The sequence below is a fragment of the Crassostrea angulata genome, chromosome 7 (genome assembly GCF_025612915.1).
Source record: "Crassostrea angulata isolate pt1a10 chromosome 7, ASM2561291v2, whole genome shotgun sequence".
NCBI lineage: Eukaryota > Metazoa > Mollusca > Bivalvia > Ostreida > Ostreidae > Magallana > Magallana angulata.
The window spans coordinates 7,919,827-7,938,927 of record NC_069117.1 but is presented as its reverse complement, the minus strand read 5'-3'; the positions used below and the strand labels follow the sequence as shown (position 1 = coordinate 7,938,927).

The 19,101-nt window shown below is 35.0% G+C and overlaps 2 protein-coding genes across 10 annotated transcripts in view; one reads left to right on the top strand and one right to left on the bottom strand.

Annotated features, from left to right (window-relative positions):
* Window positions 1–2,992, bottom strand: part of LOC128193070 (paramyosin-like) — a 14,871-nt gene extending 11,879 nt beyond the window's left edge. The window contains exons 1-3 of one of the 5 annotated variants that reach the window (XM_052866297.1): window positions 2,759–2,992; window positions 1,212–1,351; window positions 985–1,110 (exon numbers count right to left, since the gene is read on the bottom strand). In XM_052866297.1, coding sequence (XP_052722257.1) covers window positions 985–1,110; window positions 1,212–1,340 — 255 coding nt within the window. In that variant the 5' untranslated portion in view covers window positions 1,341–1,351; window positions 2,759–2,992. Of the gene's footprint in view, window positions 1–984; window positions 1,111–1,211; window positions 1,352–1,436; window positions 1,615–1,782; window positions 2,613–2,758 lie in introns of those variants that run through there. The other 4 variants (XM_052866296.1, XM_052866299.1, XM_052866300.1 and 1 more) reach the window with 4 other exon arrangements.
* The window catches only part of LOC128193073 (coiled-coil domain-containing protein 57-like), a 20,348-nt gene extending 1,247 nt beyond the window's left edge, over window positions 1–19,101 (top strand). Inside the window, exons 1-10 of one of the 5 annotated variants that reach the window (XM_052866307.1) lie at window positions 5,408–5,549; window positions 11,658–11,786; window positions 11,950–12,081; window positions 12,169–12,269; window positions 14,150–14,416; window positions 15,388–15,450; window positions 15,772–15,912; window positions 16,911–17,156; window positions 17,794–18,012; window positions 18,160–19,101. In XM_052866307.1, the coding sequence (XP_052722267.1) occupies window positions 11,658–11,786; window positions 11,950–12,081; window positions 12,169–12,269; window positions 14,150–14,416; window positions 15,388–15,450; window positions 15,772–15,912; window positions 16,911–17,156; window positions 17,794–18,012; window positions 18,160–18,463 (1,602 nt within the window). In that variant the 5' untranslated portion in view covers window positions 5,408–5,549 and the 3' untranslated portion in view covers window positions 18,464–19,101. Of the gene's footprint in view, window positions 1–5,407; window positions 5,550–7,631; window positions 7,749–9,446; window positions 9,665–11,657; window positions 11,787–11,949; window positions 12,082–12,168; window positions 12,270–14,149; window positions 14,417–15,387; window positions 15,451–15,771; window positions 15,913–16,910; window positions 17,157–17,793; window positions 18,013–18,159 lie in introns of those variants that run through there. The other 4 variants (XM_052866306.1, XM_052866305.1, XM_052866304.1 and 1 more) reach the window with 4 other exon arrangements.

Sequence of the window (19,101 nt, the reverse complement as noted above, 5' to 3'; positions counted from 1 at the left end):
AATGAAGTACACCATAGTTCTGTTTCAAAAAAAAAATCAGTTTAACAAATTGAAATGTAACCAAATGACATTAAGATTCGGTATCATCCAGAACTTGGTCTTTTTTCTCGCGTGTTTGTAGTGTTTTTAACACACAGGCGTCGGTTCAACGGTATATATGACACTGGTCTTTGAATTAAAAATATGAAATCTTCATAAAAAATATTTTGAAGGCGTATATTTGTGATTTCCTTCGGTAAAAATATGAGAGGCATTCTACCCCATGAAAAGATTACTGCAGACGATTTCGCCTTAACACCTTAATGAAATTAAGACATGGAATTTCAAGGAAGTGAATGAACGTGTTTTTGAATTTTATTTAGGCTATAGTATTCATTTGCACTTCATGGTTGTCAAATGATAATAGTATTTCTAATCACTGGGGGTGCGTGTATTTTAATAGTTGAAAAGTGGTAGCTGCTTTGGAGGGGGTTTACGAAAAAAATATATAAAAAAAATCGGGTTCTAAATCCTTTTCTGGTTGTCGCTAACTCCAGGAACACTCTAAAATATGCCGAAACCCTTTTTCCTCTATTGAACTCATCCAACTATATTTCATAAAAGACCAATTTTTGCCAGTCGAGTTTTAAATGAATAGACCTTTTTATGTAAGGTTTAAATCGAACTGTATGAGAAAACATTATAGAAGTTTTATACTTTAAAAGCCTTTAAAATCACCTATGTATGAGACCAACGCTTTCCACAACCCCAATACACACACTGCAGTGCTAATACTGTTCGTCAAGGATCGATTTGTTTTATATCTACTGTATTCCATATCCAACATTTATAGCTTAAGATGAACTCACTCAATTTGGTTTAAACATTAACAGTTCATTTTCATTTACTTCATCAGAATTGATAAGTATATACTTTCAATATTTTTGTTACTTTCATATCAAGTCGACAATTAAGACCTTTTTAATAAATGAAGGGATTTTTTACCTCACTGATGTCGGTCTTTGCGGCTTCGAACCCGACTTTGACATTTTTATAGGATCCCTCACTTTTGAGACTATTCTCCAATTTCTTCAGAGAAGATATCAAATCCGCAGATTGTCCAGCTTTTGCCTGTAGATGTGAAAATTGACAGTTCTGTAATAAATTACTTATATATCCGTAGTACCTGATTTACACAGCGTGCATGGGTCAGTTTGTGCTGTTAGTCTTACTTTGCCGATCGCTGTCCGAAATCCAGCGAAGGCGTCCGACGTGACCTTGGAGTTCAGACATTTTTTGTCCGTCAGGAGTTTCTCTAGCCGGACCTGGACGTCTGTGAGTCTCTGGGAGTTAACCGTCATCTGCGATGGATCTAGAATAAAAGACCATATGAAACAAAGAGGACTACATCTCTACTCACAAAGTCCGCGGCATACGGTGTTTGATTCTCCCTGTACCTCAGTAAAATCAAACTACTGCAAGACGTCATCCGCCAGAAAGTGGAAGGTTCGAATAAATTGAGATAAATATTGTTTGACACATTAAAGTCTTTATCCGCTCCAATCCAATTAGTCTCGTTGACAAGCGATGCAATTGGATATTGATGATATTTCAAGATTCTGACGGAGATCTGTCCCGGGGGATCATTGACGGAGATCTGTCCCGGGGGATCATTGACAGTTTACTAGGCAGAAGCATTAAAAACCCTAATATCCGACCACACTGTAAATACATATCAAATTATTGGTGCGTTCTTATAATGGCAAAGTGTTACAAGGACCGCTTATACGGGTAATGTCTTACCTTTAATGATATCTCACATGTACATCCAAAATGAAGAGTAAATAACACTGACTCCAGTCGTATGTGGTTACTGTAAATCCTTTTGTTTTTTCTACTTAATAGTTCAGAATGATCAAGTCACAACCAAACTTAATGGTTGAAGAATCGATTTTAAATCGAAACATCATGGCCTTATTTGTAATGAACTACCTCGTAACGACTTGGGTAAATATTAACTACACTAAAACAAACACTTAATAGTTTCCGAGAACACTGCGTCAAAAAACAACGGGTACACTTTCATCGACACGGTCAGCCAATGAAACGGTCAGGAAAATTGTACGTCCGGATCATACATGTACAACTTCCATATGTACGATTCTATGCTGTATGTATGTATTCAGCAGGTGCGCGAAGTCTCCACAAATAGCCTTGAGATGTCAAGTCATTGCAACACGTAGGAATTGTGAATTAATCCCCTCTACCTGTTGGTCGGTGTACAACACGCACTGCATTGTGTTATGAAAAGGAAAATTACAGCCCACAAATAATTGAATTTTGTTGGTTATTGGAATTTAAATTCACTTCAATTAAAAAATCATGATCGTTTCAATTGATAATACAAAAGTAAAGAAATAATTTGAACCCTTTCATTCTGAGAGCGGTGGGACTTCAGAAGGTCCGTCCCTGTCGACAATTATGCGGGAGTTTGCGGGACCCCGGTCTATACTAAGCAGTGCTTCGATCGGTATCAGTAAGTCTTTTGACAAATACGATCTCGACACTTGAGCTCTTCTTACAGATTACATACGCGTTATCTACGGTAAATTCTCTATGCAAACACAGAGCAACGCGCTCTGAATTGAACTTACAGCTTCTACCGAGTTCCTCTGATTGTGAGGTGCAGAGTGAACAGATTGACCAGTTGTTGGTATACTTTAGGAGAATTATGCCTCTCCTAGAGACGTCAAGTCGAGCTCAAACATTCAATATTTACCTTTCCGGACTTGACCAGGCGGTGACCGTCAGGGAGGGCGGGCTCTAAGTGACCGTGGTCCCGTTACAGATGTCCTTAACCCCCGAGCATGGACAGGTTCTGATTCCTTTACCCGAGGATTCCCGATAAATGACCAATTGTCAGCTACGAGCGGTCAATAGTGGTTATCTCATTGCACTGTAAATATTTCATAAGGGGCATTCTCATGACGTATTTTACACTATGTACTCCGATCGAAGACTGACTATTTCTGAACGAGCTTCTTAGATTATGAACTAGTTTCTAAAATTACGCGGGACATCCTTAAGATTACTTTGGTAAATATTTAAGGTCTTTCCAAAGAAATAATATGTTGTTTTAATCTTTACCTAGATGTATTGAATTTCATTTAATGCAAAGTGATTTTTTTCTATAGGCTTTCCTCGTCTTTGTCAAAAGGGAAAATTCACATCTTCCTTTGCTTGGTTGAATATGAATTTTAATCTCTTTGTGAGAACACTTTCTTACCTATTTATTTTTCCAATTTAAAGGTAATATTCTTTAATGGCTTAATGGAAAAGCACACGCTATTCATACTTTTTACAGGCCGAATCAATATTGCTTTAAAATGCACTATCATTCTAATATATATCATGGAGTAAATACAAAAAAACTTGTTGTTTTCTTATCTTCATTTGAAAGAGAATCTTGTTTTGTTTTCTCAATTCAGAAAAATTCCCCCTTTGCACATACTGCTTCGATGCGCTTTAATTTTATTCTATTTTTTTAAGTATATCATTTGAACAGCATTCACCGATTAATTCAAATTGTAATGATTTTTGTAATTTTAAACGAAAAATAAAATAAATGATAATGTGCATTGCAAGTGAACAACACCCCGAGTGGCGAATTTCTTGATCAATTACAGGCATCGCCGACGAAGAGGCAGAACAGAGTTACCGCGCTTTGGACATAGCTTAAATGTGCATTAAGTTTTCACTTAAGTATTTAATATATAATTATTTTCCATTAAGCAGGTTGGAACCAATCGCTCAAATGGGATGTAATAGCTCATTTATGATATAATATCATAAATGGGATATAAATTTAAAGTACAAAATAGAAAAAATGTTTGATTTGATAATTTTTTATATAAATCCTTAAATATAACTACTAAGCCTATAGTTTGTAAGATTGATCCTCAAGAAGTTTTGGATATACATGTACTGAGGGATCAATATCCGTAATAGTATGGTTACAGAAATATATCCAAAACGGGCTATTATATCTCACTTGGATGATTGGTCCCAACCTGTTTAGAACTTAATTTATTTAGTAATTATAATGTGAGTTAACGACTTTCTATGGCCCAATTACTCCTCGACGAATGTGAAAGTCAACAACGCCAAACGCCAACCAAACGACAAAAATAAATTGTTGGTTGCTTCGTTGTTGAAAATCCTCTCCTTCACGCAACTGCATGATGCGGGATATAGCGGACAGTGTATTGACGCATATAAAACAAATATATGAAACAGCCATACGAGTTCTGCGTTCTTTACAAGAGGAAAAATAGCAACTTTACTGTTTGAGTAACTGAAGAAGTTTGTGCAAAACCCAATCGAAGACTCAGCAACCGGACTTCAGGCCGACACCTTAGTCGTGTCCGTCTAAAGCTTTGAACATACCCAAATCAGCGTACATTATCGGGCCATAACGGACATTGAATGGATTCGCCAAGATATTGGACGCAGCACAGTTGCGTCGGAAGCAAATTAAAAGTGGGGGGGGGGGGGGGCTAGACTAATCCTCAGAAATCTTGACAAGCCAAAAAAAAACCCAAAAACAACCTTATTCCCAAATTCATGAAAATCCTAATCCGTGGGGGGGGGGGGGGGGGGGGGGATTTACCTATATTTCCAAAAAAGAATTCTTACCTCATATTTCTATCTTTTCAAGCTAAACTTAGGAACAATTATCTTTCCTGCGAGAAAAAGTGGCGGGGGGGGGGGGGGGGCTGATCCCTCTATGATGTTATGTGCCTAATGGTCTAATGGTTAGGTCTAACTTTGCAAAAAAAGTAGGGGGGGCTATGGGGGGGCTTAGCCCCCCCCCCTACTTTTTTTGCAAAGTTAGACCTAACCATTAGACCATTAGGCACATAACATCATAGACGCCTATGCAGCATACATACAAACAGAGACGAGTGAATTTAAATTTTATTTTGAATCCAATATCTCTCCTCTCAAGTCTATTTTCTTTTACACCAAAATAGGAGCTATTGATTATGTTATTTCACACACACACACACACACACACACACACACACACACACACACACACATATATATATATATATATATATATATTTATATTCATGCATAGAACAATGCATCAAGAAAATAAAAACAAAGTTAGAAAAGCCCTTTTTTCTATTTTTGTAAACTTTATCCTTACTTCAGGAGACTCAAAACTTCAAGTGTAAGTAGATCAAGCTCCTCCAAAGATTCCAGTCTTTAAATCACCTCCCATTGTCTACTACTGATGGATCACCCTGTTTCTATTTCTGTTTCTATTGTTTGACGGTCACCGGACATAAACGGAATAACTCTCGGTACGATGAATCTAGGTAATTCTGTCAAGTACTTACAGGGGATGACTTGTCAAAAAGCACTAGGCACCTGCTTATATAGATACATGTACAGTAGGTCAGTTTTCATCCGCGGTTTAATATCAGCGATAAATGATTCCATAGTTCTGTTTAAATGGAAAGTGATTTTACACATTTGACACAAACGGAGGATATCAAAAGGTATGCAAATATTAATTTTCAATGTTATACAAAACTGGAAAACTACGACTTTATACACACCCATATTTACATGTTATTAAGAAATGATAATTAATAGATTCAATAATAACAAAAAGCTTCGACAAAATCTCAATTGGAATGTTGATATTTTTTTAGAAAGTCGAAATGATTTAAACAGAAAAGACAAGTGCGCGAGAGTCATAAATCGGATATACTCAGCTTGCAATTTAAAAGTGCAAAAAAGAATACTGTTGAAATGGAGTTTGTGTGTACTTTGTCGTTCTCCCGGAGGTATTTACAATTGAATGACAAGATGGTATTTTTAAGTACTTTACTCTGATACAAACATGTATGTCAATTATTATTTCACTTTATATGTTGTTTATATGTACACTTTGGCAAACACAGACTGTCTGCAACGTTAATGTAGAGAATGTTTCTTGTACTTTCCTATCATATTGATTATCATTCTTTTTTTAAATGCATGCACCTCTTTTTTCTCAAGAGTAAATGTCAACACACTCTCGTTAATGACTTCTGTTCTTCTCGATATGTCTAACTTAAGGTTTTTGTGTGCAAACAATACTGCAACATTTTGTTTAGAATAATCCATTAGCCCGCTAGGCTACTGTCTGTCAGCATAGTCATGATAGTCCGAACCACGCTCTGGCTGTGTATCGCTCCCATCATGCTTTGCGGCGACAGACAACAGGAAGTACACGAACCTGGTAAGATAGACGGTCCCTCTTAACGTGTACCATATGATTGAATTAAATGTTCCTGGGTATTGAAAACTGTTCATATTTAAACAATAATATGCTTTCTTTGGTGATTCATGTGGGATATGAAGGTGATGACATTGCAGAAAAAATACACAACCCGGTTTATGTAAAAAAAATTCTGCATTGATTGCTACCTTCATAACCCGCAAGAATCATCAAAGAGAGCATTTTATTGTTTATATATACAAAAGTATTTAAAATTCACTAAATTACTATTTATGTACACCATTACGTTGGCTAAAATACGTTAGCCAAATCGTCTTCTTATGGAACTGGAGTCTGGCATCCTCATAATTATTTCGTGCTGTTCGTGGTTTTTCTTAGGTCGCTGTAGATTTCGACCAATCGATAAGCGGGGCGTGTAAATTTCAGTCCTGTCAGTTTCTATATAGCTATGAATTAACTAAAGTTTCCGAAAGAAATAGAGGGAATCATTCTTGGTAGATGTATATATAAATGCATACAGATCATGTAAGGTTTCTACTATATAATAACCTAATGTTTGAATTTAGCAACAGGGGTTAAAACGCAACATTATATGAGTTTTGAATGGTTAAGTTTAATAAGTGATTTGAGCATTTATGAACCAGTAGAAATAAATTAATACATTTCAAACAGCTTCAAAACTGCGTATGGTACATTTGTCATACTTCTGTACGAGAGTGTACTAGTAATTTAAAATATATGAGTTATCTGTTTCCTCTGTCTTTATAATGTTTTATCTATAGAAGTTTATTTCTTGCACTCTTTGACATTTCAAGAAAAAACTTGTTCAATTCTAACTTGAAAAATAAGATAAATTGGGTGCGATGTTATTTTGATCACTGACACAGATCGACATATTTTGACAAACATATGTCAACCTGTCTTTTGTGAGGACATCATCTTCAGCTTTACACGACTAGATTACAACAACACAGACGGCCCGGTAAACAGCGCCATTATAGTGTACAACAATGCCGTGTCAAATCAGTTCCGGAAATTTATCCGACTTTTTACAATCTAAATAAACGCAAACAACAAAACAAAAAATTAGGAATACAATACACATTCATCATTGAAAACAAATGCATCTTCAAGTAACTATTAATACTAGTAAAGAATATATTTGTCCAGGTGTAAAAATAATCGATATCCGTATATTTAAAAGCTGTTAATTAGAAAACAAAAAATTTGATATGGCCTATATCTTGTTTCCATTGTCCTTCAGATTCAATGTAGAACAAACGTTCACAAAGAAATCACATCAGCGGATCACTGAATACGGATAGCCTTTCCCTTTAATTATCAATTAGGGACTTTTCTTTAACATTCATTATTTATTATCTACACGTGATTATATTGTGACTTGGTCAGTCATATTATCAATACAGACTAAATCATGGCGAGTGCCACGACAAGGTCCTCCACGGCCAAGGTAATCTACTATACGTACTTCGGTCTTAATATTAGTCAATTAGAATCATTAAATGGTGACTTTCAAAATTTTTCTTTAATTTACAAATGATTTTTTTTCTTGCAAATGACCAATCCCTTTTTAATCCCCTACGTTTCAGTGTTTTAATCAAGCATAAACAAAATGCGATGGTCAACTATTTCTGTTCTCTGCTTTGTCTAGATACTTTATTAAATATGTAAATTTGAAAAATGTTAACGAAAAGAAAAAAAATTCAAAAAGTCGATTATGCTTAAAAATAGAAGATTTGCGGTTTGTTTTATTATATATAGCACGCGTGGTTGCAGATACGTGTACTTATTTAGGAAGGGTTTGTTTGTAATTGCAAGAACAATTCATTCAGGAATTGAAAAATACAAAAATGTTGCCATTGAGTTTTTTTTATCTTTCTTTTGCAAATATATATAATGGTCTAATTAGGGATGTATATCATTTTAACAAACCTTGAAATTTTACCAACTCTGGTGGGTTTTTTTCGTGTGTTTCATTTCGTTTAAAATTAGACAACTAAATAGTAAACTAACATCTGATTCCCTTCATAAAAAACCTCATAGGCCTATATTTTTTTGATTTTGGTAACTTAGCGATCAAACAAGTATTAATCAAAGGGTTGAAAACACATGGTTCTAACCAGATGAAATTTTAGAATATTTGCAAAGTAACCAAACGACAAAAATCAATCCGAATAGCTTTTACATGATTATATACAATTTTGAGCGTTAATCACTATACAGTATTCGTTCAAGACACATATATAAACTTGAACCCCATTTATGATTTTAAGTGTTTCTTAAGATAAACTTGGATTGATAATGCTCTTTAAATCAAGTTGCAAAATATTCGCATATCTAACAAAAATATATATGAAGCGCTTCCCTTGTTACTTTAAACAATGAAAAATGAGATAACAATGAAATCACTTTCTGATTGTAAACAAGAGAACGATAATGTTTTGTCAGCATATTCATGGCTAAAGGACAAATTCAGAATAATTTTGGCAGATAAATAAATGTCAACTACAAGTTTTCCTGTCTATATCTCAAATGTGGTTTCATCTAGTAAAAGGATTAGTAAATAACATACTAAATGTTTGTACATCTAAGACGTACATAATTTTTGATATCATTTATTAATTTTTTTGTTGTTGCTTCATACATGTACATGTATTGTATAAAGTTCACTATGATCTATTTTTTGCGTACATATTATAATGATAGTACGTTATGGGCGGCGGAAAGAGTAAACAAAAATACTGCAAAACGAACAACTTATTTTTAAAAACATGCTAAAATACATGAACAAAACAGACCAGCTTAAAACAAAACCAACAGCCTCTTTTGCAAAATCAACAGACACCGATGCGAAACAAACCGTTAACTGCACATGTACATTCATGTTGTTATTTAAAAGTTTATATATAAATATTTATGTTTAGGTTCGTTTAAACTAAGACAGTGCCTACTATATGTTCATGGTTATATATAGAAAAATCCCCCATTAACAAAGTTATCTGTCTTATCTGACTTGGTTGTTTACAGCACTACCCTTCTAAATCTTGGCCCACGTCGCATCCGCTCTTTGTTAGAATTGGTATAATTCTGTATCCCATGATCTGGTACATTAGCAGTGTGTTAGAGACACACATACAGTGCATACTGCTATATTTAAATCTACACAATTAGTGTTGATACCGTTATCTCCGGATTAATTAAGATACTGTTGTCTGAGAACAATGGCTTTAAATGCCGGTGTTGTGTGATATATCTGTGTTTGATGCGTTCCGTTGAATTTCCATATCCTTCTGAAGGACATATTTTATTTGACTAAACATGGCTTCCCTAGACGCAGGCATTGAGGAGAGAGTTTATAAATTATGGGTATGTCGATAAAAATGATGAACTGCTTTTTCAATTGAAAGGATTAGTTTTTTTCATGTGTCATTATTCGGTTTTCGATCAAAATGAAATCATTCTCGTAGGCTTTTATTTGTATCTGAATGTTCACATGTTTAATGATTGCACGTCACAAGTTCTGTAGATTCGATGCATGTTCAAGAATTGAATTGTTTTGATTTTAAATTTCGATTTTTAATGTAAATTTCTATAAGATTACTTTAAGCCCCAAGTTTGACGGATAACGTGAAGGTCGAGGACCGTTTATAATGTTTTAAAATTTGATTTAATGTGTAAATTGGAACAAAACAAAATTTTATTTTTTTAACAAGAGACTTTCGATCATGGTTAAGTTTGTCTGAATATTAACAACCATTTATATCACAATATGTGTGTGGCCTCTTGTTCATGCGTTTGACTGCTGGCAGATTGTAAGCAATGCAGATGAAATTCAAAGACTTGCAGTTGAATGGATTGTTAAACTATAATAATAAAGCAATGTTTGTATTTGCTTTGTAAAATTGATAGATTTCACCAATTTTCATATACAGTTTATTTATATGAAATTATGTTATGAAATATTCATGGCTCGTTGAATTCTGCCGAATGAGTTTTCCACCACGTTTCACATAATGTGGATTTTTAATCGGCAAAATATATCTTACATGAAAAAAGATCTGTAAACTTATTGGCTATTAAAAAAAATGAAGAAAAAATCGAACAAATGTACATTGAAAACATATTTTTACAAACACGACATAAGAGATAATGATGCATGTCACGGCAGAGAACTTTGACTGGCTACGACAGCTTTTATAGAAGAAAAGGGACTTTTTCTTAAAGTTAGATTTTGAAACTAAATTAAGCAGAGAATTATTTTTGATTTTCGGAGGGGCATTTATGTCCTGGCAATGGCTGGCATAAAGATCCACAGTATTTCTCCACAATGTCGTTCTTATTGGTTTTAGTTTTTGCAATCCCAATTAATTTCCTAAATATAATACGAAATTCTACAGGGAGTAAAGAGCTTTAGAATACCCGAAGAAAAATCATTAATTTGAAAGCAAAAAAATGAAGATTTTGATTTAAAAAAAACCCCCACAAATAACTTACAATTAAAACATTTTTCTACGCTATATAAGTGTAAATGCTTTCACCATCATCATCATCACTATTTCTTAATATTCTTTTAACAATAATTGATTATTCAGGAATATACTTTCAGTGTGTCAAAATGGAAAAATTATCTTGAAGAAGATTCCTAAAAAAAGTCAAATATTGAAAAGAAAGACACAATATCCTGAATTAATATACACAGACATATACTGTTCAATTGTCACTCATGAATTATGATTTGATGAAAACATTTAGGTAATGTTCTATGGTAGAAATCCCGAAGCTTTTACCATACTGAATACCATGAAAAGACGTCTGTAAAGTCTGTAAGTCTCTTGCTGTGGGACAAAGATAAGGAGTATCAGGTAGCCCGTCGGTCCATGGCTTGTTATTTTTTATTCCATACAACAAGAAGTCGTGTAATACACCCACGTGAGATAACCTCTACTGTCCCTTTGCGTTTTGTTTTTTTTTTTTTGATAATTTTTATTATTTTGGCAAACGGTACTAATTGAGCCTTTGTTCACTCTCGTTTTCTGAACTTGCCCTCTCCTGCTAGATATCTGATTGCTGTAATTGTATTCCAAGCGCTTCGAGTTGGTATTGAAAAACATAAAATCTACTGTGACATTCAAGACTTAGTTCTTAGTTTAAACTGACAGTACATTGCTCATAGATACACTGAGCCTCCTAGTCTTAGTGGTTAGTGTACCATTCATACCTTAATAACCGTACACTATAATCACCACCTCCAACATACACCAATACGTGTACTTGATATTGTGAAAGGAAATTTGCAGAACAGGACAACTTCTTCACTGTTGTTTAAAAAAGATTAAGATTAATTTTTGTTAATCTTCAGATGGCAAATTACAAATCGAAGGTGAACTTCCTTCAGCAGCACCTGGCGGATCTCCTGACACAAAAGAAAGCCCTCCACTCTCGGGTTGTAGCGGAGGAATTCCACAAGTTCAAACTCACTTCTAGTAGGGTAAGTCTCGTATCCCATGTATTACTTAGTATGCTCATCGTTGTAATCAGCGCGTATAGTCTAGATATTACTGTAATCATTGGTATAAGTAACAGTATCAATTGCCCAAATTCTTCCCCTTAGTCCTCTTCAAATGGAACTAAACCATTTGACTTGTTTTCAGGTCATCAGCGGTGATGCAACGGCTGCCGAGGTTCGCCAAACTCTTACAGGACTTGAAAAGGCACTGAAAAAGGAAGGACTATTCAAAAACGTGAAATCGGGATTCATTCACCTCAAGAAAGAATTTCTCTCTGTAAGTATAGGAAAGACTCTACCAAATAAAAAAAAAGTTACAATAAGACTTCATATTAGACGTTCGGGGTTCTTTTTCTGTCTATAGAGTTCTAGCAGTAAGGCAATCAGTAAACCGCCATCAGACCCACAGACAGACAAACCAAAGCGCTCCACCACCTCCGTGATAGCGGACCACAAGAAGGAGAGGTAAGCATCTTACTTCTATATCACATGTGTTTTATTTTTTTGAGCGAAGTTAGAGAAGTTTAGTTCCATAACCCACGGGTTTCATCGGAGCTGGTAGCTGATTTCCCCCAAACTTGAGTTTACTGTTTTTTATAAATACATTGTACAACATGATTTATGCACTGCCGTTAAATTGTAAAATTAAAATGAAATAAAAAAAACTGTACATAACAATAAAATTTGCAAAAAAAAAACCATAAGAGTGTGAATTACACATGAAGAATACCGTTTATTCTTGCGGAATGTGAATGTGGCGACATGCAGAAAAATACAAAACCCGTGTGAGCGGGTTACATGATATTTTTCTCCAATGATCGATAAAAAATGTAATCTCCAAAGACTAGCATAAATAAATTTATCAACCATTAACTATTATTGCTGGAGTAAATATCATTCAGAAAAATACCATATATGTCTATGATACATAGTTAAATATTAGATAATCATTATAAACAAGAGATTGTTCTCTTTCATTAGCATTAGGATCACAACCCTGTCTCAGGTTTCTGTAAGTGAGACCCCTTTCCTGGTCTGGGGTAATTGTATAGCGTGTCTCACTGCCAGGCAGTGATTTCCAAGGCCTTCCATTCTGGCGTGATTAGATTGATTAGGGCCGAGTACCAGTTCACTGACTTCTTAACAATGAACCAAACAGAACAATTACTTTTTCAAGGATTATGCTAGCAGAAATTTCAATTTGTGTTAATTTTATCCTGCTATTTTTTCTTCATAACAAAATATTTGATACTCAATTGTATTAATTTTACTTTGTATTCAACTTTTAAGACACGGAATTGAATAACTATTAAATACTTTTAGAGCTGCTTGGTCCGATTTTTATATCAAATTTTGTTTAAGCTTTTAAACGATGGTTATGCTAAGTATGTGTATGATAGAAGGCATTGCAATATTTTCCCGGTTAATTAAGCCATAATTATATCAATTAGATAGTGATGTACAAAATTTGTTTACAAACAAAACTTGACATAAAAGGGTACCGCTTTATTTCGCCTCACATTAAAATTCGCTCTGACGTCGAGATGGGTAAGACTGTATTACGACTTTGAAATCTCATGTAGGTAAATTCATCATGTTTTTGCAAATAAAAATAAACCTGTTTGTTCACTAATATTTCTGAAGTTTGTTTTGTTTACAATCGATGCATTACACGTGGGTTGAATAAAACTGATCATTCGGGGAAAAAAAGCAAACGGTTCTCTTTTTTAAACATACCTGTGATGCTAATTTTAATAAAATATTATATAATTTTTCCTTATCGTAAAGTAAATAACTTTTGTTTCCTATTCATTAATTTCAGTTCTAAGCGGTATGTAATTTGCTGTGTTTCTACTATATATACATGTAGATACATATATAAAGACAGGTGTGGTATTTGTGGAACAAAGGTGTGGATCTTGTTTCCTCTTTTATCAGACTCTATTCTACTTATACATGTATATCAATTCGGCCCTCCAGCATTTCAGTGTTTGGATTTTTTTTTTAAAACTAAAATTATTTTCTACCAAAAAAACCCACCATCGTATGCTCAAGTGGAGCACACACACGAGTCCATTTGATTTGAATTATTAAGTGTCTCATAGTTAGGAAACTATTAGTATGTAGCTGTGATATACAAAATATAAAAACAAGATATAATATTCAAGGCAAATAAATTGATCTGGGCGTGCAAGTTTTTTTGTTTTTATATTAATCATTTATATATCTGTCTGTTTGCTAATCGGTTAAATGATAATGACATTTTCAAAAAAAAAGTTATAAGATTTGTCTCACTTGTCTAACAACAGGTTATTACTGGTTTGTTTTTGTGATTTTTTTATAAGAAGAATACAAACGGTGGAAAAGGACAACGATGAGGTGAAGAACCTCAACAAAGCTGTCGGACGTCTGTTTGAAAACCTCAAAATACAAAAACTGTCCGAAATAGCGCGGGAAAGTACTGGCCTCGCTATCACACACGACCGCTCCCCTACCATGATGACGAAAAAGCCCGATGATACCGATGACTTTAAAGAAATCATCAAAAAAGTCCGAGGATTGGAGATGGAGTTGTTGCGCCAGAAGGCATCACAGTCCTCAGAGCTAAAACGGTTTGTTGATCACTAGAATTGTGTTTATTTAAACAATAAAATGCTTTCTTTGGTTATTCATTCGAGATATGAAGGTAGCGACATTGCAGAAAAAATACATAACCCGCTAACGCGGGTTATGTAAAAATTTTCTGCAATGATCGCTTCTTTTAATTAATTATTAAACTGATTATGAAAAGTCAGTAAAATTCACTACTGAAACTACTGTTAATGTACATAAGTACGTTAGCTAAAAGAAACAGCCAAATGGTCTCCTGAGAGACCGAGTCTGACATCATCATGATTATTTCGTTCAGTCCGGGTTTTTTCTTAGGTCGCTGTAGGCTTCGTCCAATCGATAAATGGGCGTGTCGACTTCAGTCCTGTCACTTTCTTGTCAGTTTCAGCCGCCGCGCTGTAGATTTTGACCAATCGTTAAATGGGACGTGTAGATTTTGACCAATCGTTAAATGGGACGTGTAGATTTCAGTCTGGCTGTTTCTATAGAGCTAGGAATTATCTATCAGTTTTGTAAGAAATCGAGGAAATGATAATTGGTAGATGTAAATATAAAAGTATGGTATACAATTACATTTTATAGCCTTTTGGTGAAGTCAGTGCACGGTTTTACAGACCTGATGAGAGTATATCGACCGAAGACAAAGTCCGGGGTTGATATACTCTCATCAAGTCTGTTAATTTTATTATAATAGATCAAAAACTTTATTCTCATAAAAGTACACGTATAACAGTAAAATAGAACCATTTTAACAAGTCCTTGGACTTTCAGTAGGACGTAACTATCTATTTCTTGCGTCAGACGAGTAAAAATGACACTGGCTTAAAGCGAAATGTGCACCGATTGCGTAGTCGTAGCTCAAAAGTCAGACAAATTTTCATGTATATTTTTGCAGAGTTTTTATTTGAAGATAAACTGTTATAAACTGTAGTGTATAAAGGTCACTGTTCTAGTCGTCTTGTACTTTTCAAAGGTTGGCTGAAGAAAACACCGGCCTACGTCACACGATATCGGAGCTGCGACGGGAACAAGAAAGGTTAGTGCTTAAGATGGACGCCGGACAATTTTTATTGTTTAGAGGGATCGATGGTCGTGGCCACTTTTACTCTCTATTTATCTCCTTTAGAAGAAGAGCTCTATATAAAATAATAGGAAAATACCTAAATTTAAAAGTCAAATTTTAAGGAGTTAATCTTTATATAGTTAATAATAGTTTAAAGGTAAACAAATAATATTCAAAAATTTTAGGTAAATTGTCGACCATCGAGCTTCCTTCAGAAAACATAAATATTTATGCTACTGTTTCATGGTGCATACTTTATTGTCTTAACCATGTTACCATAATTCATATTAACAGAGTAAAGGGACTGCAGCCAATAACAAAAACAGCAAAGGATAAACAAGTAGAGAAACTAGAAGAACAGTACAACAAACAAAAGAAAGGGATGGAGGGCAAGATTGTGGAACTGGAATCAGAACTAGAGGAAAACCTCAATACGTACGTCAGACCAGAAGTTCTCTAAACCAACTTATTTTCACGACTTTATATCGCGATTTACCGGAGATAGGTGGTAACTAATTTTCGCGAACAAATGTATATTACATGGAATATGATTTACCAGGCATAACTGACGACTTGCTTTATACACGGAACATCGTTTTTAAAAGTGGGGTCGGGGGCAGACTCATTCAAAAAAATATTGACAAGCAAAAAAAAAAATTACAGATCATGAAAATCCCGAAGGAGGGGGGGGGGGGGCTATACCTATAAATTCCTCTCTCTACAATTTCACTGTTAATTACCTTATTTTCACTTTCAAAAAGTTTCGGGCCCATCAGCTGATATTTCAGTTTTATATATGATGCGATAAAAAGAGGAAGAGGGCAGCCCCCTCGATGCGACGCGCCTATGTTTTCGGCGAAAAATATTTGCGATCCCGAGGCCTTCACGTACCCCGTGAACATTTCTCGCATACAAATAAGGTTCAACATTAAAACACTTGTTCAATTAATCTACGAAACATTTACATTGTAGAACATAACCCACTTTTTCATTCAATCAACAGTCGCTAAATATTCTATTGACTGATGTTTTTAATCGTTAAGAATTTCTCTAAGTTTCGATTGCATGACTGCTAAGAGAGCCGAAAACAAAAAAGAGATAATATCTGATTGGCGTAGAACTTTTGATCAGCCAATGAAAAAGTGGGTTGTGTTCTAAGTAAGTAAGATCATATTAAGTAAAATGTACGCGATTAAGAAGGGGCTCAATCACTTCGCTCCCTACGCCCCCTCTTAATCGCATAATTTTACTTAATATGATCTAACTATTACTTACGTCATGGTTTCCCATTCATTCAAGAGCTATGATCATTGATTTATAGTGCCATTAATGTTTTATAATATTTATGATTGTCGGAGCGTATGGTATAAAGATACATAAACAGATCTTTTGCACAGGTTACATATATCGAGCCCCTATCCTTTATGTTACAGCACGCTGCGAGAAAAGGCGGAGCTGGAACAGATGATAGTGGATGGGGTTTCCAAACTGAAGGCCTCCATTACCGCCCTCCACCGTCGACTCTGCGCAGACGCGAATCTCAGCGAGCGCACAAGGACCACTCTGACGCTGAATGGCGCCGCAGACGAGAGGAAGAACATCGACATTCTCATCAACAAGATCATCCAGATCGAGGAGAGCGCCGACCTGCTGGAGGAGAAGAACAGAGAACTGGGGATGTAAGCACCACTCGCGTGCATACACATATTTGTATACACTATAATAACAGTTTAATAAATTGACAAGTTGGTGAGCTACATATGCACATATGTATAAAACATGAGGAAACACAAATTAATTGTTCATTACCTTTACAATAAATGAATGAGGAATTTGTCGCACAGTCACATGTCTTCAGAAGAAAGGAAGATTAACTTGGCAAAATTGATATTGGTTTTTGGTGGTTGAAATGTAGCATCTTTACAAGTGCCTCCTTAAAAACCGAAGTGCTAATATAACAGGGCCCATTCACTTTCTATTTGATTTGTTCCATTTTGTCGCAGTTAATAAACCGTTATTTTGCTGTAAAGAAAGTAGAAATAGCTGAAAGCAAATTGGATAGATGTAGTAGTAATTCCTTGGTAAATGACAAAAAAGGTTCATCAGCATAACTTTCCTATGAATAAATGGACAAATTTTTCACAGGACAGTTATGCTTTTTTGCAGTTGGGAATAAGACTTGCTTTGTTAGTTTTTATTGTTCATCCACCATTTGATGTTTGCAAAGGATTGTTTTTCATTTTTTTATATGCACAATTATCCGGAACTACAGGGTTCAATAGTTATATGTTCTGGTATTGCAAATGTACATTGTAGGATTCTGATAGAAAAAGATGATGAAATCGGTAAACTGAGAAACTCTTTAATTGAAATTTCGGAGGAAGTGAGTAAAATGCACGGTTCATTGACTACTCTGGAGAAGAGTCCTACAGTGTCCAAAGAGGACAGAACTAGCAGGGAACTGGACACTCACGAAACCAGGGCCGTCATCTCTAAACTCCAGCATGTCCACACAAGCATACAGCAGTACAAACGGTATATGCAACTCCAAATTGCCAAAAAGCAACAAAATTCTTATATCTTTGCCTATACATAACTTGTTCACTTTTTGTTAAAGTCCATGGTAAATTTACGATACCCTTTTGTCCATTTAACTTCAAGTATGATTTTTTTTTCTTACAGAATTTTGTTGGAGAAAGAAAGAAGTACAGTTAGTCCAAAGAACAACGACGATCTAATCACATTAAAACACCAGATAAACAGATTGTACGAGGATTTCGTAGAAGATGGGGACGGGTCCACTGACATGGAAAAATCGACCGGGTCACTGCAGAACGATACTCCAAAAACCCAACGCGAGAGAACAAACGAAATAAACCAGCTACTACAGAAACTGAGCCGGGTGGAGAAAGCCTTCAATAGCCTCAGAGCAGGTCCTGGGTCCCACACGAGTAGCAGTTCGCCCCAGGACTTGGAGCAGAGTTAGGAACTCTTGGTACCCCCCCCCCCCTTCCTGACAACGTGGAAGAAACTTTGTCTTTCTTCCTTATAAATACATTGTACTTTTCGTAATTACCAACATCCGACATATTTTTCAAAGAACAATCAAATATGCATGATAACTTTACTGAATGCATATTTGGATCCCTTATAAATATCTCGTAACATGTTGAGGATATTTTAGGTATCTAAGGACAATCGTTATTAAACTACGCAATTCAGTTATACATTTACAATTCATTGGTCTGGTTCATTATTGTTCAATCTGTCCTATCCTTAAGTGCATACATTGTTTTGTTCTTTGTATATGCAGCATGGTTAATGCTGCATAGATAGCCCTTAACTACCAGACAAGGATGGTTTCGAATATAATGAATCTTGGATAGGAGTATTTGGGGTTCCCAAAAAACTGAATTGAAATCATCTGCTTATCTTGACTTTTGTAGATAATATAATGGGTTACTGATGTATTTGTCTGACTGTGTAAATTATTACATGTACATAACATCATTTATAGAAAAGTTGTTATTGGGATAGTTCGCAAAGAACTAAAGTATTGTTGTTACAAATATTGTTGTTATTTTGACAAATGTAAAACGCAAATAAAGTTGTAAAATATTTTGA